The sequence below is a fragment of the Labrus bergylta genome, chromosome 19 (genome assembly GCF_963930695.1).
Source record: "Labrus bergylta chromosome 19, fLabBer1.1, whole genome shotgun sequence".
NCBI lineage: Eukaryota > Metazoa > Chordata > Actinopteri > Labriformes > Labridae > Labrus > Labrus bergylta.
In genome coordinates this window covers 20,760,252-20,786,940 of record NC_089213.1, presented here as the reverse complement: position 1 = coordinate 20,786,940, position 26,689 = coordinate 20,760,252, and the positions used below count along the sequence as shown (strand labels likewise).

The window sequence follows — 26,689 nt, the reverse complement described above, 5'->3', positions numbered from 1 at the left end:
CAAATCTGCTCTCAAAACTTGCAAGAAATTCTGTGTTTTTTCTTGTTACTGTAGGATAAATGTTTTTCCTGCAGCGTTATTAACCTGCAGATGCATTGCTGCAAGTATCCTTAGGTATTTGCATCCAGTCATACTTTTCTATTGACATGCATTGTATAGATACGTGTAACCCTTACAATTTCCTTCATGTTTGGACTATCAGGGTTGTGTAAGGGCACAGGCTGAAGCTAAACCCTGCATGGTCTTTGTTTGGGACATATAATGACTGCAGTGTTGTTGCTCACAACGGGAGAGATTGCCTGATCAGACAGCAGAAGAATTAGTACCATGAGCTCAACCAATAATCCGCACACTCCTACGAGCACAAAAAACATGTACCCAAGCAGCAGCAGCCCAAATCCTGTTATGCTGACTACACACAAGCAGAGACAAACAAACAACCGCACACAAACATTGATTTCATTTCCGTTTCTTGGCCAGTCTAATTTCGAGTTTTGTCAGAGCACACTATTGCTTTTTCATTCAAAATATAACCCCCTACTTTCCTCTCCTTCTAGCTCTTACACCAATTCTTCTTCCCTCTACTCTAGCTCTCTTTTTGTTACATCTTTGTCTCTCTCCCACCTTTTATTCCTCTCACCTCCTCATCGTCTTGTGATTTGAAGATAATATACAGAATCTCTTTGAGAAAATGGTTTCAGCATCCTTACAAACTAAAATGTACACGGCCTATTAGAGTTTCCCCCAAATTTTAACATTGTTTTCCTCCATCTCAAGCATTTATTTTTGTACCATAGAAATGCACACTCATTCATGCTCTAACTCTCTCTCTCTTTCAATCAGACCACCACCATCTCACACACTCATACACATACACATTTACCTTAACCCTGAATATTCATAAACTGATTCTGTGTATGTGATATCATGTTGAAATGTTCTCAAGGCCAACCAGGCTCTTGTGTTTGTGTGAATTTGGATGCCATGAATGCTCAGGGATACTTATATCTTGTAAATAATTCTGCAGAAACTCAGTAGACAAACACATTCTGACAATTACACAATAAAAGCACAAACACCCGGATGCACTTCGAGGTCCTTGTAGGAATTCTCTGAGAGACTTTTACATCTTTAAATGCTTTATCTACTGCATTACTGTGTCATTCTGTATTTGTGCAGCATGTTTTTTTTTTTTTCATTTTATGCTGCTCATAGTTCTGTACACCAAAGTTTGTGCCGAATAAAAGCCTGCTGCACCAGTGGCCAACCAATACTGGACAAATCTCAAATGGTGTTTGTAAGATTGGTTCTGCTGTTACTACACATGTCAAGTCAGTGACAATTATTTGCATACAATCAGATACAGTCACTCAACAGACCTGTAGGCACACTTCCAAAATAGTTCTCAACCTATTCCAATTCCCTCTTGATTACTCAACAATCTAATCTAATCTCTGGAGGCCTCTAGTGATGTTACTATTGCTATCAAAGACAACTTCCTAGTTCTGGATGATTTTATCTACTATTATAACTTACATAAACACAACTACCAGAATCTGGTATGATTACTATGTTGTTGTTTTTTTTTATAGATTATAGAAAATAATACTGATTCAAGCTTTGAAAAAGAAATCACCCATTAAATTTGAGATCTGTATTGGTCCAACTAACAAACAGAGGACTCCTTTCACAAATACATCGAACAGAGAAAACAAAAGCAGTCATTTTGTTCATAGTAAGAATTTCTCTACAACAAGTGCTGACTCTTAACTTTAAAGTGTAGTCAGGTTAAAACTTGTGCTTCTTTTTCAATTTTGTATATATAATTGTACATCAGAAATGATGTGCATGGTTCTTGTTGTGCTAAGACACAAACTGAGTTCTGGAGTTCAAAAATATAAGCAGAGAGTAAACAGAAGAGCTTCACTTTATGTAGTTGCAAATTCTTATCATGGAAGCTTTTTATGCCACACTTTAGTAACCAGATGGCTCAGTGGTGACAATAATAATCCAATACTATGTTATGGTTTTACACTTTTTTTTGTTTGTTTTGATGTTTACAGTTTTGTGGTTCTGTTGTCTTATTGGGTTACTTTATGTAACATTGCCCCCTAGTATGTAGTAAGTTTCAAATTCATGTAACTTTAAGGTAATGTAAATACCACACTCCCACTGGGATGAGTGCCTATGTTTCGAGAAAGCCAAAGAGAGGCAATGTTTAGTTTTGACTACATAGGTGTAGTGTTGTAACATGATATCTTTAGTGTGAATATGCATGAGTGTGCAGCTTTATTCTATTGCTGACTGTAAGAACAAACTGTGCTCTATTGAATTTCACCTTCTTTGGTTCTATATAAAAGTGAAAGATGAATATGAATACATAGTAGAAAGTAAGAGCATCTTCATATTTTGATTTGAGTTTACCTTATTAATTAAAGTATATTTATTGTGAATTTATCATAGTTTAATCAAGCCTGGACTTATGTAATTATTAGAATGCGTTTCCATGTTTTTAATGAATTAAAGGACTGAATGTTTAAGATTAGAAAAAAATGCACAGAGTAAAAGAGAAGAGAATGAACAATTCAGAGAGAGAAAGAGAAAAAGGAGAGTAAGAGAGAGAGAATACATTTCTGGTGATATTATTAAAAGCAATGCATTACAGGCCTTTGATTGTATGGCTGAATAATTGATAAGAATGCTATTTCGGTTGGTATGAGTGCCTCTAGGTGTCACCACGCACACATACACACAATCAGAGGGATACAACTCTGCATGCATGTAAGGGGTTTCTTTTTGTGGGTCTTTGCATGTTGTGTATGGGTGTGTGTTGGGGATTGTGAATAGTTGTGTATGTGTGTGTTTGTGAGTTTTTGTGAACATATTAATAGCTTAGCTCCTCTTAGCCTTCCTGACAGAGACATTACTAATCCAACAGTGACAAGTTGCCATCTCTCTCTCTCTCTCTCTCTCTCTCTCTCTCTCTCTCTCTCTCTCTCTCTCTCCTCTGCTACCCTTCTTTCCTCACCCGACCAAAATTACTGTCTACTTGGAATTTTACACTTCTTTATAATCCCAGACTATTTTCATTTGGCAGTATGTGTTGTCAACATTATAATAAGAGATAGAAAAGTCTGACACAATACATCATCACATTCTCTTAAGAAGAAGAAGATTTACTTTATTGATCCCCGCAAGGGGAAATTCTATTTTTATACTCTGTTAATGAGCCATGCTACACACACATAGGCTGAAATATACACTTGCTCAAACAGGATCCTATGGACATGCACTAATGATGTCAGAGTGAGCTCCTGAGCGGGTGGTGGGGGTTCGGTGCATTGCTCAAGGGCACCTCGGCAGTGCTCAGGAAGTGACCTCTCCAGCTACCAGACCAAACCTCCGGTTTCCAACCCAAGTCCCTACAGACTGAGCTACTGCTGCCCTACTACTTACCTCGATAGTTTGTGTGAAAAATTCACAAAAATAGAAATCTATTGGATACCCATTACATTTAGCTTGAGAATGACTCTAACTGAAGCGTCATACGAGTCATCCTTGGTCATGTAGCCTTAGGAAATGTTTAAAGTGAAATGCAAAAAGCAATGTAAGGTGCTTAAAACAAGCCTTTTCCATATTACAATACATTTTCTAAATGTTATGACAGAAATGCATATAGCACAATGTGGACTGGCAGTCCTCCACTACTCTCGGTGAGACTTGATCATAATGCTCTTTCTTTTGCCGAGTGCACATAAGGGTAAATTAACTCTTAAATACAGGACAATAAGATACTGAATTAGGCAAAATAAAAAAAATCTGAAAATTTCTCATGTCTGGATACAAACCAGCAGAAAAATAAGCCGCTGTTTTTTTTTTTTCTTCTCAACAGGTGGTCTCTGTGGATCTTTATGCTGTTTCCATGCTATCTCATCTGAGTCAAGTAGTTCTTCTACTGTTGAAGTGATTTGAAGTATTCTGTATTTTTCATGGGTTTGACTGCATGTTTTTGGCTCATTCTATTGACGCTTTAGTCTTTTTCACTGCCATTAGACATGAATGTGTGCATGAATGCTTCCTGTATGTTACTTTGAACCTTGCTAACAGAGTCAATCATATCATCGCTGCTGACAGTCAGGACAGCTCGTAGAGCAGCTTCCCTAAGGCTGATTCTGGAGATCTACACCTTCTGTTTGTGAGCAATTCATTTCCTTCTTTCTTTGTAGCAGATGGTGTTATCTCTGTTGTTTATCCCTTGTACTTGCATTACTAAGGAGTGCACATCCCATGAACTGATAGTCCTCTAAGTTCAATAGTGTATCCACCCCCACTCTCCTGGGAGGAGGGTGATGTTCAGGTCCCCTCTGAGAAGTATAAGAGGTTTCTCCTGTGTGTTAAAGGATGCTGCTCTTCTGGATGACTGCCTCTTTGTTGCTTATCAGATCTACAACTGGGATGCATTCAGGTGGAGCGGCAAGGTTCAATATATTAACCAACTCAGTGTCTATTCCTCTGCGAATTCAGGTCACAAGAGTAGAATAGCATACAGGGAGGAGGGAAGAGTCACTGTTTGTACAACTCCGACAAAGGAAGAAACACTCAAAGCAAGGGGACTGTTTTGCTGCATATTTCTTGTCCTCACAAATATAGTTTAAATATAGCTCCTTCAGCTGCCATCTGTGGATTCAAAAATCTCCAAGAAAAAAATCAAAGTTATTGGCCACTTTTCTTCTTACTCATCCCAAAAATCAGACATAGGCATACTTTGTTTGTCTCGACTTCTGACACCGCATGTCACTTACCCATTCACACCTATTCTCACACTGATGGCAGATGTTTCTATGTAAAGTTACCACCAGGAGAAGTAGCTTATCCCATTCGTACACATTCATACACAAATTACAAAGCAGTGGGAGCAACTTGGGGTTAAGTTGCAGACAGGTAGCTGCAGGAGCTGGGAATCAAACCCCTGACCTTCTGGTCAGACTCTACCAACTGGGCCACAGCCGCCCAGAAAGATATCTATTTCAATCAGGGTTGCTTTAGATGATATGCCTCTCTTTAACACTCATCCATATATCCTGGTTCTCTGGGTTAATAAGGGCCTGTATACTGGCTACACATTTTTTGTTAACAGGGACCACTAAGAGCCATAGAGACTCAACCATACGGACTGGGGAAATGAAACAACGAGCTGTCAGCTGCTGAGAGTCATATCTCTCAGTTTGTGGGGATTATTCTCAGTAAGACTGGCTGTACAAGCAACCCTTTACATAACAGCGAGTTCTTATAATAATGATGAAATCTTAAAAATCATAACAGGGTTGTAATGTAATAATTATTTAAAATGTTTATATAAGCAGGACAAGCAGTAACCTACTTGACAAAATTCTAACAATGTACTTTGTTTCTGTCATTTTAATTATTATTACAGTACTTCAAACTCATTTTCAAAGGAAGTTGTGCAATAATCACAAGTCTCTGGATTGCATCCACCTACACAGTATGTGGGTGGGTGGCACAAATGCACAAAGTGCAATAGAGTTCTTCCTCTATATATATATATATATATATATATATATATATATATATATATATATATATATATACACACACACACAATGATGTATTGCAAACATCACCATATACAGATTGTCTACTGTACACCTAACCCAGAAACCCAAAAATAGACAAAAGCATACAGTATGCTTCACAAATTTGCTTCGCTCAAACACACGCACGCAAGCGCACAAACAAACAAACCAATGAACATAAGGTAAAGTATCAGAGAAAACACACACCACAGTCACAAGCACTCCTGGATACGGTGCTTCACATACTTACACACTCACATTCAATCATACACACAGATGTGGTCTGTCTGTCTTTCTGCCTCTCTCACAATTACACATAAACAGTACACATACTTATATGAGGGTTTTTCTTCCAGTATACAACACATTTTGTTTATGGGGAGTATTATATGGCGTTTCCCTTTTATTAACTTCTAGTTGGAAAATTGAGCATTTTAATTTAAAAAAGAAAGTAAATTGAGGTCTTTTAATTTCATTTTCATAGTTTGCCTTCATTTTTAAATAAGCAGACGGCAGATTTTTAATGGTGTATCCCTTTGGAAAATAAACCTTCATATTCAGTCTTGTACATATACACATACAGGTTTAGTCGTCCATACCTCGACAAATCGGAGCAGGAAAGTCCCAGACAGCTGTGTTTCCAGCATTGGTGATGCAGGTGAGAGTGGCATGCCCGTCCAAGACATACCCAGGGACACAGCTATACCGCACGCTGTCTCCCACAGCGTATCGGGGGCCACCACTCAGCACTGCCTTGGGTGGGACACCTGGGTTTCCACATGATGAACTGTGGAGTTCTGCAGAAACAGAAAGAATGAGAGGAAAATAGATCAGGGTTTTTCAATTTCCTTTTCGGAATAAATTGTGCTAAAATGTTAAACGAAGCATTTTCCCAAACTCATCTGTCACTCAACCAGATAATAAATCCAGCTTTTGCTGTGATGTGAGGAATCCAAAAGCTGCTCTCAAGCCCTAACAGTCCAATTCCTTTAACTGCAGATACCATTAGAAACAGAATTTCATGGTCATATGAGATGCACACTTGCATTGGGATTATGCAGTTTAAAGCTACACATTGTTTCAGCTTCTTTTAAAGTCTTACCCTAAACAAACAAGCCATAAAGCCTGAGGTTCTTTACAGTACATATAGCACATCACGGCAGCTGTTAAAATACTTTTTTGACTGCACTCCAAGTCAAAGCAGACAAAACGTAGCCCCAGAGAAAAGGAGGGAGACAATACCAGTGTGTTTTATAGTTAATCACATTATTCCCTCTAGATACAGTTCTGTGCCGAAGACATATGCACAAGTGTGGGTATAAACAACCGCACACACAAGCACAAACACAGGAGAGAGAGGGAGAGAGCGACAGAAAGGGAGAGAAAGGGGTATTACAAGCCATAAAGCAGGAAGTAGATGGGAGAACAGGGACCAACTCGGGTCTTATTGTTTGAACTTGATTGATACAACTATGGAACTGTTCAGACAGATGGGGGGTTAGGGAGGGAGGGACTGGAGGGAGACGGACAGATTGTGTGAGGAGGAGGCAAGAGCACAGAGAGACAGAAAGAGGGGGAGGTGGGGGAAAAAAAAAACGAGCAACATGATGCTCAATGTGATAGATATATGTGTGTAACTACTCAGACAGAGTGAGGAGAGGGGGGAAAAGAGGGAGAAGTTTAAAAGGGAAGAGAAACGAGAGAATGGGGGAAATCTGCAGTTATAGTGATAAAGATTATGCTCAGTGTGCTCCCAAATGAGTAGTGAAAACAGAGAAAATTTTACAAGAAACTATGAAAACCTCACAGCTTCTGCTTCAGTCATACTTGTGCAATCATTCCTGAATGGAAAGTTTAAACACGGCTGCAGGGAAATCTTTTGTAAGGAAAAAATGAGGTATTATCATTTGAAAAGCTTACAGTGGGTAAAGAAGATCTGATGTCAGCAAACAATCCGATTGAGCGATGTCTAGATTTGTGGGCTGATTAGTTTTTTCAATCACACCCTTTTCTCCTCTCATATTGTACCTCCAGAGTTACCATAGTGCTGGTAAATACTCGGAGGATTAGTTGGACATTTTGTATTCCTTGGTGGTGATGAAAACAGCTACTGTTTTTCTTATTAGCGCCCGTGTTGATTGTGATGTGGGTCAAGGCAACCAAAGCTGAAGAATCATTTAAAAAAAAAAAAAAAAAAAGAACACAAATAATTTAAAAACTGAAATCATTCACTTGGAAGGAAATAAATACATACATTCATGCCTTCTGTGATTAGAGTAAAATCTAAAGTTTTAGTTGAAGATTTTCTTTGTTTATTTAATCCTGCATCCCAGGAAGCATGGACAGAAAAAGAGAGAGGAAAAGACCCTCCTACCGCCCATATCCTTATCTTCACACATACACACACACACAGTTACAGAGAAATGTACACTGACAAGACACACTTGCACCCTTGCACGCAGGGTCATCCATCACTGTGGCCACCCCCTGTGCTGCGTTGTGACTGGGTGTCAGGTTGGCCTAGTGTTGCGACCTGTTGGCCTATCGATTTTGCCAGGCAGCGTGGCCCCACTTGGTGTCAGGATGTTTGTTGTTCAATGTCCTGTCAGACACACATTTACTCTTAGCAACACAAACACATAATACACACACACGCACACTCAAACACACAAACTTAGAGCGGGTCTGTTGGTGGCTCAGGGTGCTGCTGGAGATGCACAAACACGAACACTTTGTTTCTCTGCCACAGGTGTTTTTTCATAACTTTCATAACATAGTTCTGCAACCTTCTTTTATTTTCCCCTAATTTTTCCATCTGTCTCCTCTTCTTTACTGCGTTGTTTTTTCCTTCATTCCCAAATTCCCTGTTTGTTTAATCCATCCCTTGTCTTCTATTAATGTCTCTTCCTGTCACACTCCTTCCCTTCCTCCCCTCCTGTTTCATCCTAAACTTAACACATTTTGATGACAAGCCAGCAAGCTCCTTGCCTCCACTTCTCTCTCTCTCCTGCTCCAACTATACCCCTACATCACCTTCTGTCCATCCCTTCATCCCTCCTTCCTGTCTCCCTAGTTTATAGTGTACATCACATAGTTTCATTACACTAGTTTATTCAGTAGCCGACAGCGGGACCGCAGTCTTCTTCATGGTTTATTGCTGTCTGCCCTCTTTCACTTATTCTCTCTTACCCTCACTTCTTCCTCCTCTCTAGTCTCTCTCTTTATCCATCTTTGTCTGCCTCTCTGTCTCTGTCTCTCCCTAGTTTACCATAACCATGATTCCAGTCTCAGTTGCTTCATTACAAGCTGCTGCTTTTATGGACCATCTGTAGAACTATCTGCATTCGTCACACACACACACACACACACACACACACACACACACACACACACACACACACACACACACACACACACACACACACACACACACACACACACACACACACACACACACACACACGCAGAGAGGCGTACAAAGGCCCTCGTGTAGAGCAGACATCAGCATGCAGCTTCTCTTTCTGCCACACACACACACACACACACACACACACACACACAACCATTTACCTTACCTTTATTTCTCCCTAGATAAGCAATTACAGCGAAGGCCAGGAACAGGGAGCACAAGACGGAAGAATTGAGGTGAGAGAAAAGAGCTGATTGGTGGGTAAAAGACGAGAGCAAAGTGCTAAAAAATAGAAAAGAAATGCTGTCATGCTTTCATAGTTTTCAGTAAGACAGATGACACATCAGGCTGATGAATCGGAGGAAGGACAGCAAAGACAGGGAGACGGAGAGCGAGACAGAAAAAAGTAAAATTTAGAGAGCGATGATTCAATGCGTTTGCAGGTTTTATTCCTCCGTCAGCAGCAGGTTTGATAAAGGATGAACCAAGTTTTATATATCAGAACATAATAGATGCTGAAACACACGGAATCTGTTACAAGAAAACATGTACATAGATTTATTTTAACTGTAATAGAAAAATGATTTTCAGAAACTCTTTTCAAGACATTTCCTGTAAAAGGGGGAAGGTTTATAAGGTCTGTAACAAAAAAGACAAATGACTCGGGAGGTCTGTCACAAACAGATAGGTGTTCTGGGGCACTTAGATCTATAAAAGGTTTCACTTGCTAACAACTTCAGAACAAGTCTGCTGTCAGTGTGATTTATTCATCACCTGGACCAACTCTTTTTATAGTCTTGTGAAGAACTTTTGTCATAAAACAGTTTTGGTTCTGGAAGTGATTGACATTTTACAGCCTGAGTTGCACATCTTTTTTTTGGTCAGGTTTACTCCACCCCACAAAGACAGAGGCAAAACACAGATTAAGTCTCGTCACAACTTTTGTCAGTTTAGAGTTTTATTACTGTATAGTTTACATAAAAATAATTAATATTCTTTTAGGAGCTTTTCTGTCAGTGGAACAAATTCGACATCATAGATAAAAAAATAAGGGATGTGTATGTAGGACTAAAATACACATTTATGCATGATTTTTTTATCAAGTACATTACAGAAAGACTAACTGAGGAAAAGTCTGAGAGTCTTCAGAAGAGCCGAGTGAAGGAGAATGAGGTACAAGTACAGAGATTTGGGTAAAAATGAGTGTCATCGTAAACAGAGGAAATAAGTCATTTGTGTGCACATTTCTCACTTACAGTAAAAGTAATATTGTCAGTGGATTTTTATGTCAATGTTATTCCCCCTATTGTTCGCAAGCTGCTGCAGAGCTGTCAAGCAACTGTCACTCTTACTGGGATTCAAGTAATTTCCTCACATTCTAACTATGACAGCTCAGCAATCACAGAAAGGATAATATGGAATTATTCCAACATGGCTGTGTGCTTTTTAATATGAAAAAGATTAATGCCAAGATGAGATATCCAACATTTGAAAAATGTGAACGCTGTCACCATAAAAGCATCAACTGAAGAAAATGTTAAATGGTAGAATAATAAGAATAATATGTAGAACCCAAGAAAGAAAGGAGTGTACCTTTCTTTTGTAAAGCTTGTTTTTGAATCAAAAAAGTGTGTTTTAACTAGTTCAGACCTTTTGTTCAGAAGTGTTTATTGAGTAAGTAAGGATAGAGCAGACCGTCTCCCTATTCATTGATGATGAAATGATTGGCTCTTCCTGGCATTAAAACCACGACACAACAAACCAGCATGCAAGATAAGCAAACATGCAAGCAGTACAAGAAGCATCCACAGCTCTTGCCTCCCCAGTACAGCATACTGCAACATACGGCAACATACAAAATCCAATAATAGGAACAGCAGGGATACTTTGACTCGAGTCTAACTCCCTGTGGTGAAACAGGGCAGACACACCGGTAGGGTCAGGGTTTTTCTTTCATCCACATGCTGGTCTAACTTTGACTTAATAAGTAGGCTAGAGCACTGAATTTATGATTACATACATTACAATGTGTGAACTTTGAGGAGGCATTCAACAAATAAGAGATTGGTTAAATGTTGACCAGTATCAAGATTCTCCAGCTAAGTGACAATCAGAACATCACCAGCCATGAGTGTCTGATTTACTTGTTTTTATTTAGCATACAATGTTAAAGTGATAAGCCAGGTAAATGTGATGATAGTAAAGCTCCAAACTTTTCTAAAATGGTAATGCCTGATTTTAGACAAAAGTATCTAAAAAAAAAAAGCACACCTCTGCAGTATTTGTGTAAAGATAATGGTCATATATATTCCACCTCTGCATACTAGAGCAGGCCAAGCATTTTTGGGTAGTTTATAGGGAGGTCCATTTCTGCACCAATCATCCACTTGATTTGTGATAACATGACCGCTTCACACTTATTGTTCCAGAATGAAGCACCATAACTCTGCATTTTGGTGAAACTGACAGCTTGATGATGCGGGCACAATTAGTCTTTTTAAATTGTGTTGCCAAATAACATTAGTTGCCTAATTGGCCCCGATGGGACTTAGGCAGGGCTATACTGGGTCATAAATTAAGACAGTGCAGCAATAAAAGAAAATTCCAAAATACTTTTGTGCAAAGCATAGGGTTTTTTTTTCCTCTCTCTCTCTCTCCCATTACTTAAAAAATTACAGGGTAAGGGACATAATTTCCAACAATTTACAAGCTTCCTCCCCAAATCTTGACGATGCAGAGGTTGCTGCATCCTGTGTGGCAGGAAAAGTGAAAGATGCAGTGCTCAGGGTTCTGCATATGTGAGTGAGTAGTGCATAAGACTTTTTTGCCTTAGACCAAAGTTAAGGGTCCCTGTCCAATTTGTGCTCTGCTTTCTATGTGAACTATAGCAAAGCATTTCAGGACTTCAAATTCAAGGCAACATAAAGAAAACATTTTTTGAGTATAATGCAAAGATTTTCATATCAATATTTTGTCTGGTGTTTGATTTGTTTTGTCTTTTATGGACCTTAATACAAAGCCAAGGACAAAATAAATGTTACAAATAAACCACACAAAGACAGAAACATACTTGTTGATGGTGTAATTGAGAATAATTATGATTGATTATGAAAACATTAATGGAGGTAGAAAGGACTAATGGCGGCTGAAGATGTGTGTGTGTCAGAGAGAGGCTGTGACATTCTGGGGGATAATTAAACTGGGAAGAAAAGAGAGCGCTTCGATAGAGTAACAGTCATTAAATGCATCAGATCATGTGGCAGCTGTGAGGATCAGTTAATACACACAACCATGCTGCTAATGACCGTGGCTACTTATGGAGATCAAACGTTATGGACTCAGAGCAGCAGACCACTAACGTCTCTCAGGGTTTATTAAACGCCATGCCACAGACAATCAAACACACACACCACTCTCCCTGAAGGTAGAGGAAGTCCTGAGGATTGTTTTAGTGGTTTGCTGAAGTTCTATGTGAAAAGTAATCACCTATATTCAATATGGCTTTGAAGTAGCTACAGGAGGCAGCCATGTGTTTGAACTGTTGCTCATGTTGTTTATATGCCTGAAGAGAATAATTATTGACAAGGTGCGTCCTGGGGAAATGATTGACATAAACAAACCTTATTGGTTTTTTTTTTTTTTTTTTGCACTCAGATCCAAGTGAAGCGGTTCACAGTGGGCCTGGATCAGTAAAAATGTAATACGAACATATCAATGGCTCTGTTTCTATGTTATGAACCAGTTCAATGAGGTTGTTATTCCTATCCTGCATACTCTGTTTAGCATCTTTAATCTCGTGAGACTTAGTGTTTGACTCTTTACCTCTCACAAATGTATTATCTTAGGGAGCATGCCAGTTAGTGTAAGTTAGCTCACAAGGAGAAAACAACATCATTCAAAGTTGCCGTAATTTACAGTTCTCCAACCCAGAAAAACAAGTCACATGGACTGATATGGAAAAACAGAAGCTTCCCAAAATTCTGCCCATCTTTATGCTTTTTGCAGAAAAGTGTTTAAATACAACGACAGAATGAAGAATCACACCGCAAAGTGAAACCAGTCCAAGTATACTAACATTAGCATGCAGTAGCCCAAGCAGACCGTAATATTAAACACTTTCTCTAGTCACAACTCTCCTACGTCATGGTGTCGATAGCCCAATGTATGACTAAGGTTTCCAAACTAACAGTGTTGTTGGGAGTAACGGCTTTCCTGACATGGTTAATACATTTGACTTTGACAGAATGACAGAAAGTTTGATTGAACAGTGAGCATATTCTCTCTTCTCTTGGAAAAGTGATAAACAAAAGGACATGTGATTTTGAAATGACACACAGGCTATCATTTTTTTCTCAGTTTTCTAATGTAAAAAAAAAAAAACTTAATTTGGATTCAATTATCATATCGTAGTACATCAAATCACATCAAATGGTCCAGAATTGAATTGCACCAAATCAGATCGTAGCCCTAGAGAACCGAATCAGATGAAGTTGCCTTGTAAAGGAAAGCAGTGTTTCCCCTACCATTATATTAAATTTAAGATTTATTTTTGGGCTTTTTGGGCCTTTATTGTAGGGATAGGATAATGGATAGAGTCAGAAATCAGGGAAAGAAGTCATTTAAGGATACCTTTCCGATAGAAAAGGACAGCTGTCATTAAAAGTAACCCATGAACACCAACATTCCTTCAAGTCGTCGTGTTGCCGTGTTGGCATGTCGGCTTGTCCCCAACCCCCCAACGCTGTAAACATAGGGGAAACACTGCAAACACTGTCTCCTTTTTTATTGTAATTATGGAAGTAAGGTATACATCACTTGACATGCCATTGTGAATGCAGAATTATTCCAACTATAGATCTAAAAATAACAGACTTTCAAAAACATGAGAATATGTAATACAAAATAAGAAGAGTCATCCGAGTGAGGATGTCATTTAATGTGACTCAATGAAATCATTCAAAGCATGAATAGCCCTGGAAAACATTATTACTTCATATTTTTGGGGATACAATATTCATCTAGGAATGCTGCTTGAATAGATCTACCTCCTTCTTTCTTCCAGCCTTGCATATCTGCATGCAGTTGAATAGGAAGATAATGACGGCAGACTGACTGCTCCCAAAGAAACACGGGATGTCAATTATCAGCCCGTTACCTCCACTTCACCGCTGTGTGTGTACACTCTAGTGCAGAGTGTGTGAGGTTCAGTAAACAAGTGTGTGTGTTTTGTGAGTTTGTTTGTGTCTGTGTGTATAGCTCCTTGATGTGGTGATCAATGTTTCTGTGAGCCCTGGCTCAATAAACCATTACAGTCCCCCCTAAAGACATCTTGCCATCAGAGTTTCATTAGACACACATACACATACATACAAAGGAAAGCAAAAAATAAGACTATGTGTTGTCGTTTGATCCGACCTGAAAGGGCTACCTCCATCTTTCTTAAGAGCACAACAAATCAGCTCCATATGTCTGGATCAAGCAAAATGCTATCAAGGTCCAGTGCTTACAAGCAATGCAAAAACAGGCAGCTTGCTGGTGTATGATGGTTATATATAAAGATTGTACTAATATTTTTGGCAATAAAATAAAGACTGGTTTAATTGTCAAAGTGTGCAGTTTTTTCAAAGCAAAAAGGCAAGTGTGTGTAATTATCCAAAGTCATTATCTCATTGAGTTCTAGATAGTTAGTCTTAATATCAAAGGGCTGCACTGATTTCAGTCAGGGTCCTTATTTGCTTTCCTCCCTCTCTAAATCACCCTTTTCTTCTCCATCTTGCACGTCCATATCTTCCTCACACCTCTCCCTCTCTTCTTCTCTTATCTCTACTCACAGCCACCCCTCTTTTATTAATTAAAACTGTGTGTGTGTGTGTGTGTGTGTGTGTGTGTGCACATCAGGCTTCAGTATTAATTAAAGGTGTGAATGCTAATTGGTCAGATCAATAACGGGTCGTTAGGCCTCAGGGGCCAACGGCCAATAGGAAATCGTTAGGTGTCTAACATCACTGTCACTCTGCTAAAGCTGCACTGCACTGTGACATATGCACACAGACACACAATTGCACTTACACACACTAATTTGTACTTGCACCCACACTTCTGTCATCTGGAGAGACCTCAAAGGTTGCAAGTGAGCAGAAGGGGTGAGCAAGCATGAGTTGGAGAATAGATAAAAACTTACTGTATGTTCCTAAAACTAAATCAATATCCATTAAATACAGTGAGACACTGATAGGGGGAAAGAGAGAGGGAGAGAAGGGGTTAGAGAAAAGATTCAGATGCCTTGGTTGTCACTTAAGAGGACTGAGAAAATGAGTGTGTCCCCTCAGAAGGCCTTTTTGTGCTGATCAATATCAGAGCACTCTTTCTTCCCTCACCCACATACTCACACTTTCTTTCAAGAGTTCTCTCTCTCATCTTTCAATGTGTCCTGTTTCTTTTGCCTTAGATTTCTGATTGTCAAAGGTTTTGGTATGATGTTTATTTAGATTGCTTACTAATAGTAAAACGCTTGTCTTTACCTCGTTGAGAATTGCTCAGGAGAGTAGAAAAAGAAAACAGAAGACAAAAAGAGAGAAAAGAAGAAGAAGAGGAAAGAGGAGGAGGGAGGGAAGGATTCTTTTAGTTTACGTGGTTTAGGTAATGAGAGAGAGAAATATCACTCAATGAAAGGAAAATTATCCGCTCAATTTACAATTTCTACCTCACCAAAACAGTACCTTTGTATTCCCCTTAAGGTATTAAATGCTTTTCAATGAAAAGGTGAAACTTTAGCAGCTAACAAACTCTCCTACCACAACTTTAGATTCTTTCTTAGATGCTTAATCTTGGATGAGGTGTGGACAATACTGTGAGAGATAACATTACTCCATCCAACACACATTGACTAACTACTGGTTGTGTTGTCATGAAATTTGGAGGTTTTTAGAGGTGAGCGATATTTCTTGAAATTTAAACCCTGTTTTTTTGCGGCAACGATTTATTAAGGTATTACAAATTAATAAATTAAAACTATGAAACATAATAGCTTTAGTTTATTTCATAATTATTTACATAACACTTATGTTGTATAGATTTTAGGGATATGAAGCATTTGAAGATATTCCCAAAATAGGAAATCTGGCCCATGAGGACACTGGATCAACAATTTCTTATGCAGTTTAAAGAGTCGATGTGCACATTTCCATAAAGGGTTTGCTAATAACATTTTGTATTTGTTCTGGACTCTACATAAGCTTTCCTGGAGAAATTTCACCAAGCAGCCCATTCGCCTTCTGTTTTTTTAAATCTTTATGACCCCAAAGCTTTTCCAGCAGCTCCATCCTGAAGACAAACATGACGGTCTGCTACAGTTAATGCTGTTGATCCTTCCATCTGACATTTCGTATTATGGTTGTTATGAACAGTGCTCCCTTGTGGGTTTACTAGCAGGGCTTTCACTGTTGTCATTTTCCAATATCTCTAACACCTTCACAGAGACCTTTTGCTCATCTTAAAACAAACAGACACCAAGTGAGATCACAGTCACTGATAGCTATGCAAGGTTAATACTGTGTAGTGCTGTATGAAACATCAGCCAGTAACCCATCTTCAGATTATTGGGGTGTGGTGGTTCCCAACGCAAATCTGTGCACACAGCTTATGAATCCATGGGTACTGATTTGCAATTTTTGAGTCTTAAGGGGTTCCATGTAACAAAACAAAACTCTGGTTTTAAAAAGTTCACTTGCAATTACATTTTCAAAACAGGTAAGCCTGGTGAGGGGAGGCATGTTATCACCTACTAGTTCTATGGTCCTGGGCCAATCGAATGTGGGGAAAATATACCTTAGTATACCTGGGTGAGCGGTCTAGGTGAGAAACACTGCACACTACATGTTCCCCTATAGGCCACACGTGGCCCCCTGTATGTCTCTACACCTGCAGGCCCCATCAGAAATACTGCCTTAGAGAGAGTCATTGTCAATGTGTGTGTAGGTCTCCAGTGACTGACAACTTCAGCCATACTGTAATATATAATACGAATATATAATACAAAAAATGTCAATTTAGCCTGCCCCTAAGTGTGTATGTGTCTGTGTCTGCATATAACTCATAACTCTGGGCTGATAACATCTGTGTGTTGCTTCGTTGCACAGGCAAGGTGTGCTAGCTTGCTAGCTATGTGGGTGTGTGTATTTCCCAGAGTGTGTGTGATATCTAATAGCTGTGGTTACTGTAGCATGACTTATTAAATTTAACATCAAGAGACCCCCTGGAAGGCTGACTGACAGATACCAGCACACACACACACACACACACACACACACACACACACACACACACACACACACACACACACACACACACACACACATTTAATGCACCAAGCTCACCTTAACTGTGAAACTAACCAACCAACACAAACACAGCTGAGTAATCTTTCAACATATAAATGCACTGATTATATAATGCATGAAAATCAAACATATTGGATGTAGGTTTTGGCATGACCTCAATTTCCTCTACAAAATACAGGTTAGAGAGTTAACTTAAGCAGGCAAAGAGCCCGACATAAGTGCTGCCTTCTGTCATTGATGCTACTTCAAATTATAAATGCTGAGCAAATCAACACTCAGGTTAAACAAGGGTAAGAATTCCTTTGTGTCTTGATCAAAAAAGCTGCTATAGCTGTTTTAGTTGATCTGGTTAAATCCCTGACATGGGCCGAGATCCAAACACTCAACGTTTGAAGATTTAACATCAGCTTTCAAAATCATTTTTGTTGAATTAATATAAAAATGTATAGTATGGTGGCAGCAGTCTTACAGCTGAAATTTACTTCAAGACATAAGCAGCTGGCCTCTGTCATGTTTCAGTTCTTTCATCCCATTTCCATGATGTCCCTTTAAATCTTTTTTTTTTCTTTCCTCTCATCTAGTCCTCTGTCACCAGTCTTTGAACCATTATTGCAGTACAATCTCACATAAACTACAACCCAACAAGTGCATGTGTGAGCAGTGTTGTTTGTTTTTTCATGGGTAATTGATGCACAGTCACTGGGGAATCAGTTTCTGCAGACGTTGTTCTTTTATCACAGGACAAAACTAAAATATTTTCAACAATCTTTTATGACAGAGGCAGGCATCACAAGGCGGGACTCTGTCTGCAAAGTAAAGGAGTTTTAAATTAACTTACCTTTCCTTCACAGCCAACTGCATGTGATCAAAACTGGTGTTAATATTTTCCAAAAGGGGTGCACGATTTATCCGCATTATTTATATTTAGCCATTTATTCCTCGATGTGGGCGCCCAGGTTCATGTCCAAACTGGGGCTAACTAGTTTCAGCTTAAATAGGCCTTTTATGACACAGCTGCATTGGAGACTATCCAGCCTCACAATAATACATTAAAAACACTTATATTGTTTAAACAGTTTATGAGCGAGACAGAGACCCTGTCAGTATTTTCTTAAATAGTTCAAGCATTTGATTCATAAAATAGCCTAGCATAATACTTGAACATTATAAGCCGTGATTAGTATCAACTTAAACGTCATCACACAAGTCTGTTGGTTAAAAGAAGGGGTTGGTACAAAAAAAGGTGTAAAAAGAAAAGTGTAATGTTGTCTATGTATCTGTTTTGGTCCTATAGGCAAATAAAAAAAACATCTCGATAAAGTTTGGATTTTTTTATATTGTACGCAACATTAATGTCCTTGGTCAGTCACAACACATTCAGTTGATAAACTGAGCTACTTCTGGTTTGTTTTAGAGTTTTAAATAATTTTTTTACATCATGCTTCAAGTAATTGTCTTGTGCTTAAATACTATCAACCTTTGTAGCACCAGTTTTATGAGCAAAAAAGTGAAGGTACAGCCCTATATATACTTCTTTAAAAAGAAGTTCAAGTCAAGTCGACACCAAGATAGGGTCTAATGTTTAAGGTAGAAATATTTTGTAACCTTTAAAGGAAGTTTATTTAGTAAATGGTCCACAGCAAGAACTGTAAAATTACAAGAAAACAAAGTTCAATGAACAACACATGGACAGCCTGTCTTATGTAGGATGCAGGCAGTAGTCTTGTGATTAAACCTCAAGTTCATTTTTTTTTTTTTTTTTAACTTTTTGAAGCTTTCAAACTTCACTACTCTCCATTACTGTACTGTAGTTCTACTTTTTAAAGAAACCTTAGTTAAGACGCTCAAAGCAAGAAAAGAGAGAAAAGCACAGCACACGGGTTGGAGAATACAGCGCTGACAGTCATTTTAACAATTAATCAGATGATTAAATATTGAGAGAGGAACCCCATTGGAACACCGTTAAATAATGAAATCTTCTGATGAGAGGCAGCTCTAGGAGGTCAGAGATCACTCAGTTGACGTATTTTATTGGATTGTTTTTGGACAGTGTTACATTTGGTGAAAACTCTTCTCTGATTGGCTGACAGTGTTGAGGGATACCTCTTTCCTGAATGTTACCTCGGACTGCTGTTTGAGTCTGGACATCAGAAAACTGCTGCGTAAGCATGACCCTGCTCATTTTGTAGTTATGCTAATAAGGTGACATTCCTTCTGGCTTGGCAGAAGGAGCTGATTGGATGGGCCGAGGTTGTGACCCTGAAGGGAGGCCGTTTGATTGGTTGGCTGATGTAAAGCTGAATAATGGACTGACATTGGCTAGGAGGCTGTATTATCATCAACACCCTCACATACACACAAACTGCACACTTCTGCAGCACATAAGAACACTTCCACACACATACACATTTTAAGTGTACCAAGAAGCCTATATTTTAGTCAAGTCGTGACCAGTTGTGTGACAGTCCTGAATATTGGATCAATATATCATTTGATGTCATCTCTGTCCTGTCCCAGCACAGACGGCGTTGGTAGCTATTCGCTTTAATTCCATCATAAAAGTATTTAATACCATCCAGGTATGAGGTCAATAAATCATCTTCTGGGCTTCTATACGTGTAAAACTTCAATCTTGCCAATCCAGGCTGAAAGATTTTACTCTGATTAGATTATCAAGGTGTCACAATGCTGACTACTTTTTGGAGAATCCTTGATTTTGGACACCTATCATATGCAGGTACTAAAACATTTGGCAGCTTCCTAACATCAATCCATCATCAAATTAGTTCATTTCATCCAGTTATTACATTAAGTCGTCATATGCTGGGCTTCTGTGATATGAGGCACCTACAATATCCTGATACTAAGGTGTTTGGCAGCCGTTAACTGTAATTACATTATCCAGACATCAAATTGATACTTTGTGGACAGTTGCTGAAGGCCTAACACGGAGAGATTTGGCAGCTTTTTTGTCCTTTTCCATTATAAAATTGGAAACAAAGATATGAATGGGTAAAAGGCTGGTTATACTTGCTTTTGACAACACAAGGTAACCTTGCAAACCACACTTTAAACTTGTTTTAAAGCCTCACTAATTGTATAATTTCCAAAATAAAAGAATATTATTTTCATAATGGTAAAGTAATTATTTTGGCTATTTTAGTGTCAATCTGGCCGATAACAGCTCCGAAGCACAGGCATTTGTACAGTTATATCACTCAGGGTAAGATAATGCTAAATACGTGAGGTGCTACCCCCCTGGGATTAGTCATTTTTATGAACCTGGGTATGAGTAAGACAAATATGAAATGGTGCCATCTGACATCAAGAACTGTGACAGGCCTGTGAATATGCCTATGGTTTGTTACATAATTTGAAGCTCCAGTATATTACAAAGGCTTCATGCCACTAAATCTACAGAGAGTAACATATTCAGAAATCCAAAGTCATTAATTTAAAGGTATAAGAGGGGCTGGTTGTAACTGGCATTTAAATGATTTGGGACATTGAGGATGTCCTGTCCAATGAAGCAAAGTGAGAAGTTGATGATCAGTAGACAAAACATTTTCCTTTAAAATTCTGTTTGATAAAATCTGCTCTGCTCTGTGTGTGTGTGCGTGTGTGTGTGCGGGCGTGTGTGTGTGTGTGTGTGTGTGTGTGTGTGTGCGTGCAAGTGTGTGTGTGGGTGTCTTTGTGACTGAGAGTGTGACTGTTCATTATCTACAGGGTGAATGCTCCTCACTATTCCAACCGCTGCAAGGTCAGCTTCAACGCAAGGACATCAATCAAAACAATCGCACACACAAAGACGCACACGCACGCACGCACGCCAGACACACACACCTTTGGAGAACATTGATTTCTACTGTTCAACCAATAAGCATAGAGCATAACAGGGGTCACTTCTACACTTCTTTTGTCCTTTTGCTGCGTTTTTTTTCTTCTTTTCTCTCACAGATCTCTTCTCTTTCAGGGATTTCTTCTTATTCATTTCTCATCACTTCTTTCCATTACATCTTAAATCCATTATGCCCCTCTTTCATCTTACCCCTCTCCAATCTTACACACTTGCCGGATATATACACATGGGAATTGGGAAGACGCATATACATAAAATAAAGACACACAAACACACACACACAGGACCGTAAATCCATCTTTCCCCAGTGACAGAAGTGAAATATTCCACTCATTTTAAATGTATGAACTGAGACCGAGCTGTATATGTGTGTACACACAGACACTACTTGTGCACTATAGATGTTTGGAGGGTCCTAAACATGTGTCGAGCTGTGTGCCATCAGTGAATGTGGAAGGGGGCAAGGAGAAATAAATAGATATAGAGTAAGTAGAATAAATAAAAGTGAATAGTTGTTATATTTCTCTTCCCATTCTATCAAAAGCAGAATTGTCTCAGGCCGACCAAAGAAATCTCTATTTTCTTCTTGAAATATTCTTTTGATACATCACATTGCAAAAATGCAGCAAATGAATGCATGTACGGCTTTCAACGAAAATCAGACAACTAAAAAACAAAGGTTTCCGACTACTCTCCAAAATGCCCTCCAGAGAGAATTAAAACACAGCTCTGGAAGCAAACATAAATAGAGACATGGCCTTGTGATGTCAAATTTAAGTGCTTTATATAAACTTGAAGTCTATTAATATTCACGCCGAAAAGCAGCATCAAAATAAACAACTGTACAAAAGGAAAGGATTATGCTCTCATCACAAACAGGGCTTTCTTTCTTCTTTAAAATCCCACAAATTGCAAGGACGAAATGCTACAAATTACGAAAACAGGGAAGTGCTACCCTTGCAAAGAAACTTCAAATCTTGAACTTTGGTAATCTATATATTTTTTATTCTTTTAAACATTATCCCCTTCAAGATCCCATCAAGATGCAGCCTCTTCAACCGGCCTGCACTTTTAGGGTCACCTTCTCTTTGCCGTGATGTCTTTAACTTACTTGTTGAATGAAAGGAGGGAGAGAAACACTGAATCAGAAAGAGGACGCAAAGACAGACGGATGGAGGGATGATAGATAGAGGAGTTGATATTGTCAGTCCCCTCAGGTCTTTTTGATAAAGATCAAACTTGACTTTTACACTCAGATCATGTTCAAGTCGGGAGCCTGGAGTCAAAATCAATCAATCAAATGCTGATAAGAGATCAGAGGGCCAGAGAAACAAATGGTGGAATGGCCCTTGAATGCCTGCCTCTAAATATGGATGCAAACCCTTTCTTTAAATGAGATTCAGCCCCATGAGATGCTACTGACTGTTCAGATTTTACCGGAACTTTGCCTACCACAAGCATTCATGGTTGTTTCCTCAGAGGAGCCGATTTCTGTGACCATGCATGCAGCAGTCTGATTAGTCTCATTAATGTGAGGATTGAATGTTGTTTGCTAGTGTTTACTGCTGCGACTGGCAAATAGTTATTAAGTCTGAATATAATTGATGCAGGAGATGAAATATTTATGAAAGCTTTCTCAGTGAAAGATGAATCCTAATGTGGAAAAGCAATTAAACACCGCCATAATGAAAATGTTACACTTCCATGATGCATGATCACATTTGGTATAATGTTGTCAACAGATGACCAGGGTAGCTGCCGATCACTTATTTTAAGAAGCTATAGGGAGTGATCATGATTTGACTACCATCATTTCATCCTGGTCCTCCTTTTTCTGACTTCTTCCCAACTTTTCAATCTTTTAGAGACTGATCATATAAGGAAAGCAGATCTCCCCTCTCTTCATTACTGCATAAAACTTCAATGGCAGATGAATGTAAAAAACAAACAAATTCATATTGCTTTTACACTTTCACCAAACTCCTGAAAAAACTTCTGATATTTTCAGGAGACACTGCACGTGTGAGTGCAAACAGCGGAATTGTTCACTCTCATTTCTATCAGGAGTTTCTCCTGTCAGCCCCCTTGTATTTTTTTTTCTGCGGAAAGTCCGAGTGAGCTGATGTGAGAACATAATCAGAAGAATTCAACTCAAGCGAGTGAGAGAGGTTGGTGAAGTTTATTCCCTGTGATCTGTGCACAACCACAGACTGTAAGCACGTTACCGGTAAACTCTCTGTGCATATAACTTAACTTTATGTTTTCTGTTCACCAGTATTTTTTTCAACTCTTTTGGGATATTCTGATTTGGTCAATATACAGATAGCATTTATATAAATAAATCTAATTATAACGTCCTGTCCGAACAGAATAGTCCCCCACTGTGAGGTCAGAAGTCCTCCAAATACCTCTAGAAAAGTTCAGGAGAGCATATGTGAAAACAGCTTAAGTGGTGGCCAAACATGTAACAAAAGATACAAAACATCAGATAAAAAAGGAACAAAGAAACACTTTGTGGATTTGGATGATTTAAAAAAAAAAGTTTTGTTCTAATTCTTTTTTTGTAAGACACAAGAAGTTCCAAGTTAGAGCAAGAAAAATAATCAAAAGGTGTGAATATGGCTGACCTCCTATTCATCTCGAGGACATTGCTTGTTCTTTTTTAAAGCACTTGTAAGCACTGTTGTAGTCTACAGCAGTAAAAATTTAGAGAAATTTAGAAATTTGTTTGTCTGTGATAACTTCGTTTTGAATCTGTCTGGTTAAATACTTTTTTTTAACTTTCATCTATAAAGTTGAACAATTTTAAAATTTAAAATTAAGCTTTTCACTCATCTGACATTTATAATAAAAAAACCTGTACTTTTCTGTTGTTTTCTAAAAAAAACACCTGATTTACAGCCTTCATTAAAGGCAAATTTGTTGAAGCAAACATCTAATATTCACAAGAGGGTAAGCAAGCATAAATTAACATAGTTATTTTCTCTAAACACATACTTTTATTTCAATTTTGTTAAAAAGACCAAACATGTAAAGCAAACAATCTGTGAACTACAGTCACCTTGTTTTGTATTTTTTTGCTGCCTTACCATAGCAAATCTTGATCATTATTGGATTTATTTAATGCCACCAGAAAATAAGAAAAATTGATTACATGACTTTGTTTTATGTGATTGTATTTTCAACAGAAAACATGTGTAACTGATTTCTCTAGGGGTTTTGACTGGTTTGTCATTAGTTAAATATAAGGGCTGTGGTAAGAAACATAGATACAGTTCTTTGTTGTATCTGTAGCCAACATTAATATTAATATTAAAATGTCCACATATTGGTGATTGACATAGCAAGCCCTGACCTCTGACTGGATTGAAGTTAACCACTTAGTTGCACCAGCTTCTAAACGATCTAAAAACGTTTATTTGAAGATGTTAAAGGAGTAAATTCAACAAAGTGTGCACTGGATTGACTGTAAGCTTCCTGCTGGGTAACAGATGAATAAACGCCCAAATGGAAAATGTATCCAGCAATCCTACTGACATCAACGTGTGTCTGTCTACAATAGTACACTTAGAAAACCTCCCAATGGAATTTAAGGTTAGGAGTGGACAGATTGAAATAAGGTCATCACTTCTTTAACACCAATTTTATTTCGTCCAATGTAACTTTTCCTGCTTCAGTAATAATTTATTTGTCCAGGTCCTTTAGAGTTCAGCTACAGTTCAGGAATTCAATCAATTAATTAGATTATGGATTTAATTAATTGTGCCTGATTGGTGTCTGGTGTGTGGTTCCTGCTTTTGTTTATTCTAAAAAAGCAAGTGTTTGAGTTCTACACCTTTTACCATTTACCATTGAATTTATTTTAATTCCTTTCGCCCTCTTCCATATTTAATTAGCCTACGTTTATATCTTCTCTGGAGGCCCTATAGAAACTCTCTGGTATTGTAAGTGTAAATGAAGGTAAAATAAGCACTTTCATATCTCAGGCAAGAGGGAAAAAAACAAGCACATCACATATTGTAAGTGCAGAGGAGAGGAGGAAAAACAGCAGGAGTGAGGAGACGTTGGGGATGAGGGGAGTGAAGTGAAATCTGAAGTCACATGGTAGCATGTTCTTGGATGAAGAACGTGTTCGCTGGTCCATGTTCTGAAGAAAATGATTACACGTGGGGGCTGTGTGTCTCTGTGTGTAGGGTATGAATCTCTGTGTTCCTGTGCACTTTCATGTCCCTGAACACATGTATGACTCTCAATGTATGTTGTATGACTGTGGGTGATGAATATCTATATTTAACACAATGTTTCTCTGCGTGCTGCACAAACAAGTGCTCTGATTCCTACATACTTCAAAGGGGATGCATCTCAAGGCTTGCTTTATTGTCAGATTCTGCCTGTAGGATGTCACTCATATGCCTTATCTACCATCTACATACCCTGTTCTTAAAATAAAAAAATAAAAAAACTACTTCAAATAGCTCACTACTTCCCTTGCTTAGATGAATCAGAAAAATGTATAATGTAATTATAGTATGTGTTGTGTATGTCTTGTTTACATATGATGGTGAAATCAGCAAATGCTCTTTTTTATGATGTGTCAATGAAATACAATTATCAGTGGGTGGCATACAAATTAAAAAACAGAAGAAATGGCTGGTCTGAACTGTATTACCTCCACTTTTCTTATTTTTTTCCCATTTGTATATATATTTTCATTTATGCCAGTCCTTATTCATTAAAGCCAAAAAAACACTTGGCTAAAGGTATACGGTATAATCTAGATGTGTAAATCAGGATTGACAGATGTTGAGTGAAGCTGAACAAGGTCAAAAGGAAAAAGACAGGAAGAGGAGGAGATTCCAAAAAAATGAAAAGAAAAACAATCAACAATAATCACGCTGAGATCGACTCACTTACCACACACCCACAACACACAGATGCACATGCACTCAAATGCACTGTTCTAAGTGCTGTGATAATCTGTAATTCTGTCTCATCAGCACAATATCAAACTGCCTTCAACATCACGCTAAATAATACATCACTCACTTCCTCACTCTGTTCCACACACACACATGCACACATACACTCATGTATAGTATAGTGCTGGTGTATGAATTAGTTATGGCCTGACAGTCTTCAGAGGAAGGCGAAGAAATGTTCAAGTCCAACAATCACATCAAAGTGTATCCCTCGGAGCAGACAGACTAAAAAGAATAGAGTCACACCATGGTACCTTTGCCTTGCCGAATGCAAAATTCCTTCCTATAGAGCGTTCAAAGAATGAACCTTTTTCATGGATCCCTGTTGCATTATGAGGAAATATTTCGTAACAAGGTTTTTGTCTTGGATCCCACAGGACAACATGTAAATCCATCCTGTCGCTCAACCTTTCTTACAAATTCATATTCAGCTCCAAGATGAAGCAGCAAGCAGGTGATACAGGGCAGTCCAAACAGCCTCCAGCTCCTCTTGGGCTCCTGAGGCAACA

General features: G+C 38.5%; 1 protein-coding gene across 1 annotated transcript in view; it reads right to left on the bottom strand.

The window, feature by feature from the left end:
• Positions 1-5,666: 5,666 nt before the first annotated feature.
• The window catches only part of LOC136177067 (CUB and sushi domain-containing protein 3-like), a 134,451-nt gene continuing 113,428 nt past the window's right edge, over positions 5,667-26,689 (bottom strand). The window contains exon 5 of the mRNA XM_065947869.1: positions 5,667-6,391. Coding sequence (XP_065803941.1) covers positions 6,180-6,391 — 212 coding nt within the window. The 3' untranslated portion in view covers positions 5,667-6,179. The remainder of the gene's footprint in view (positions 6,392-26,689) is intronic.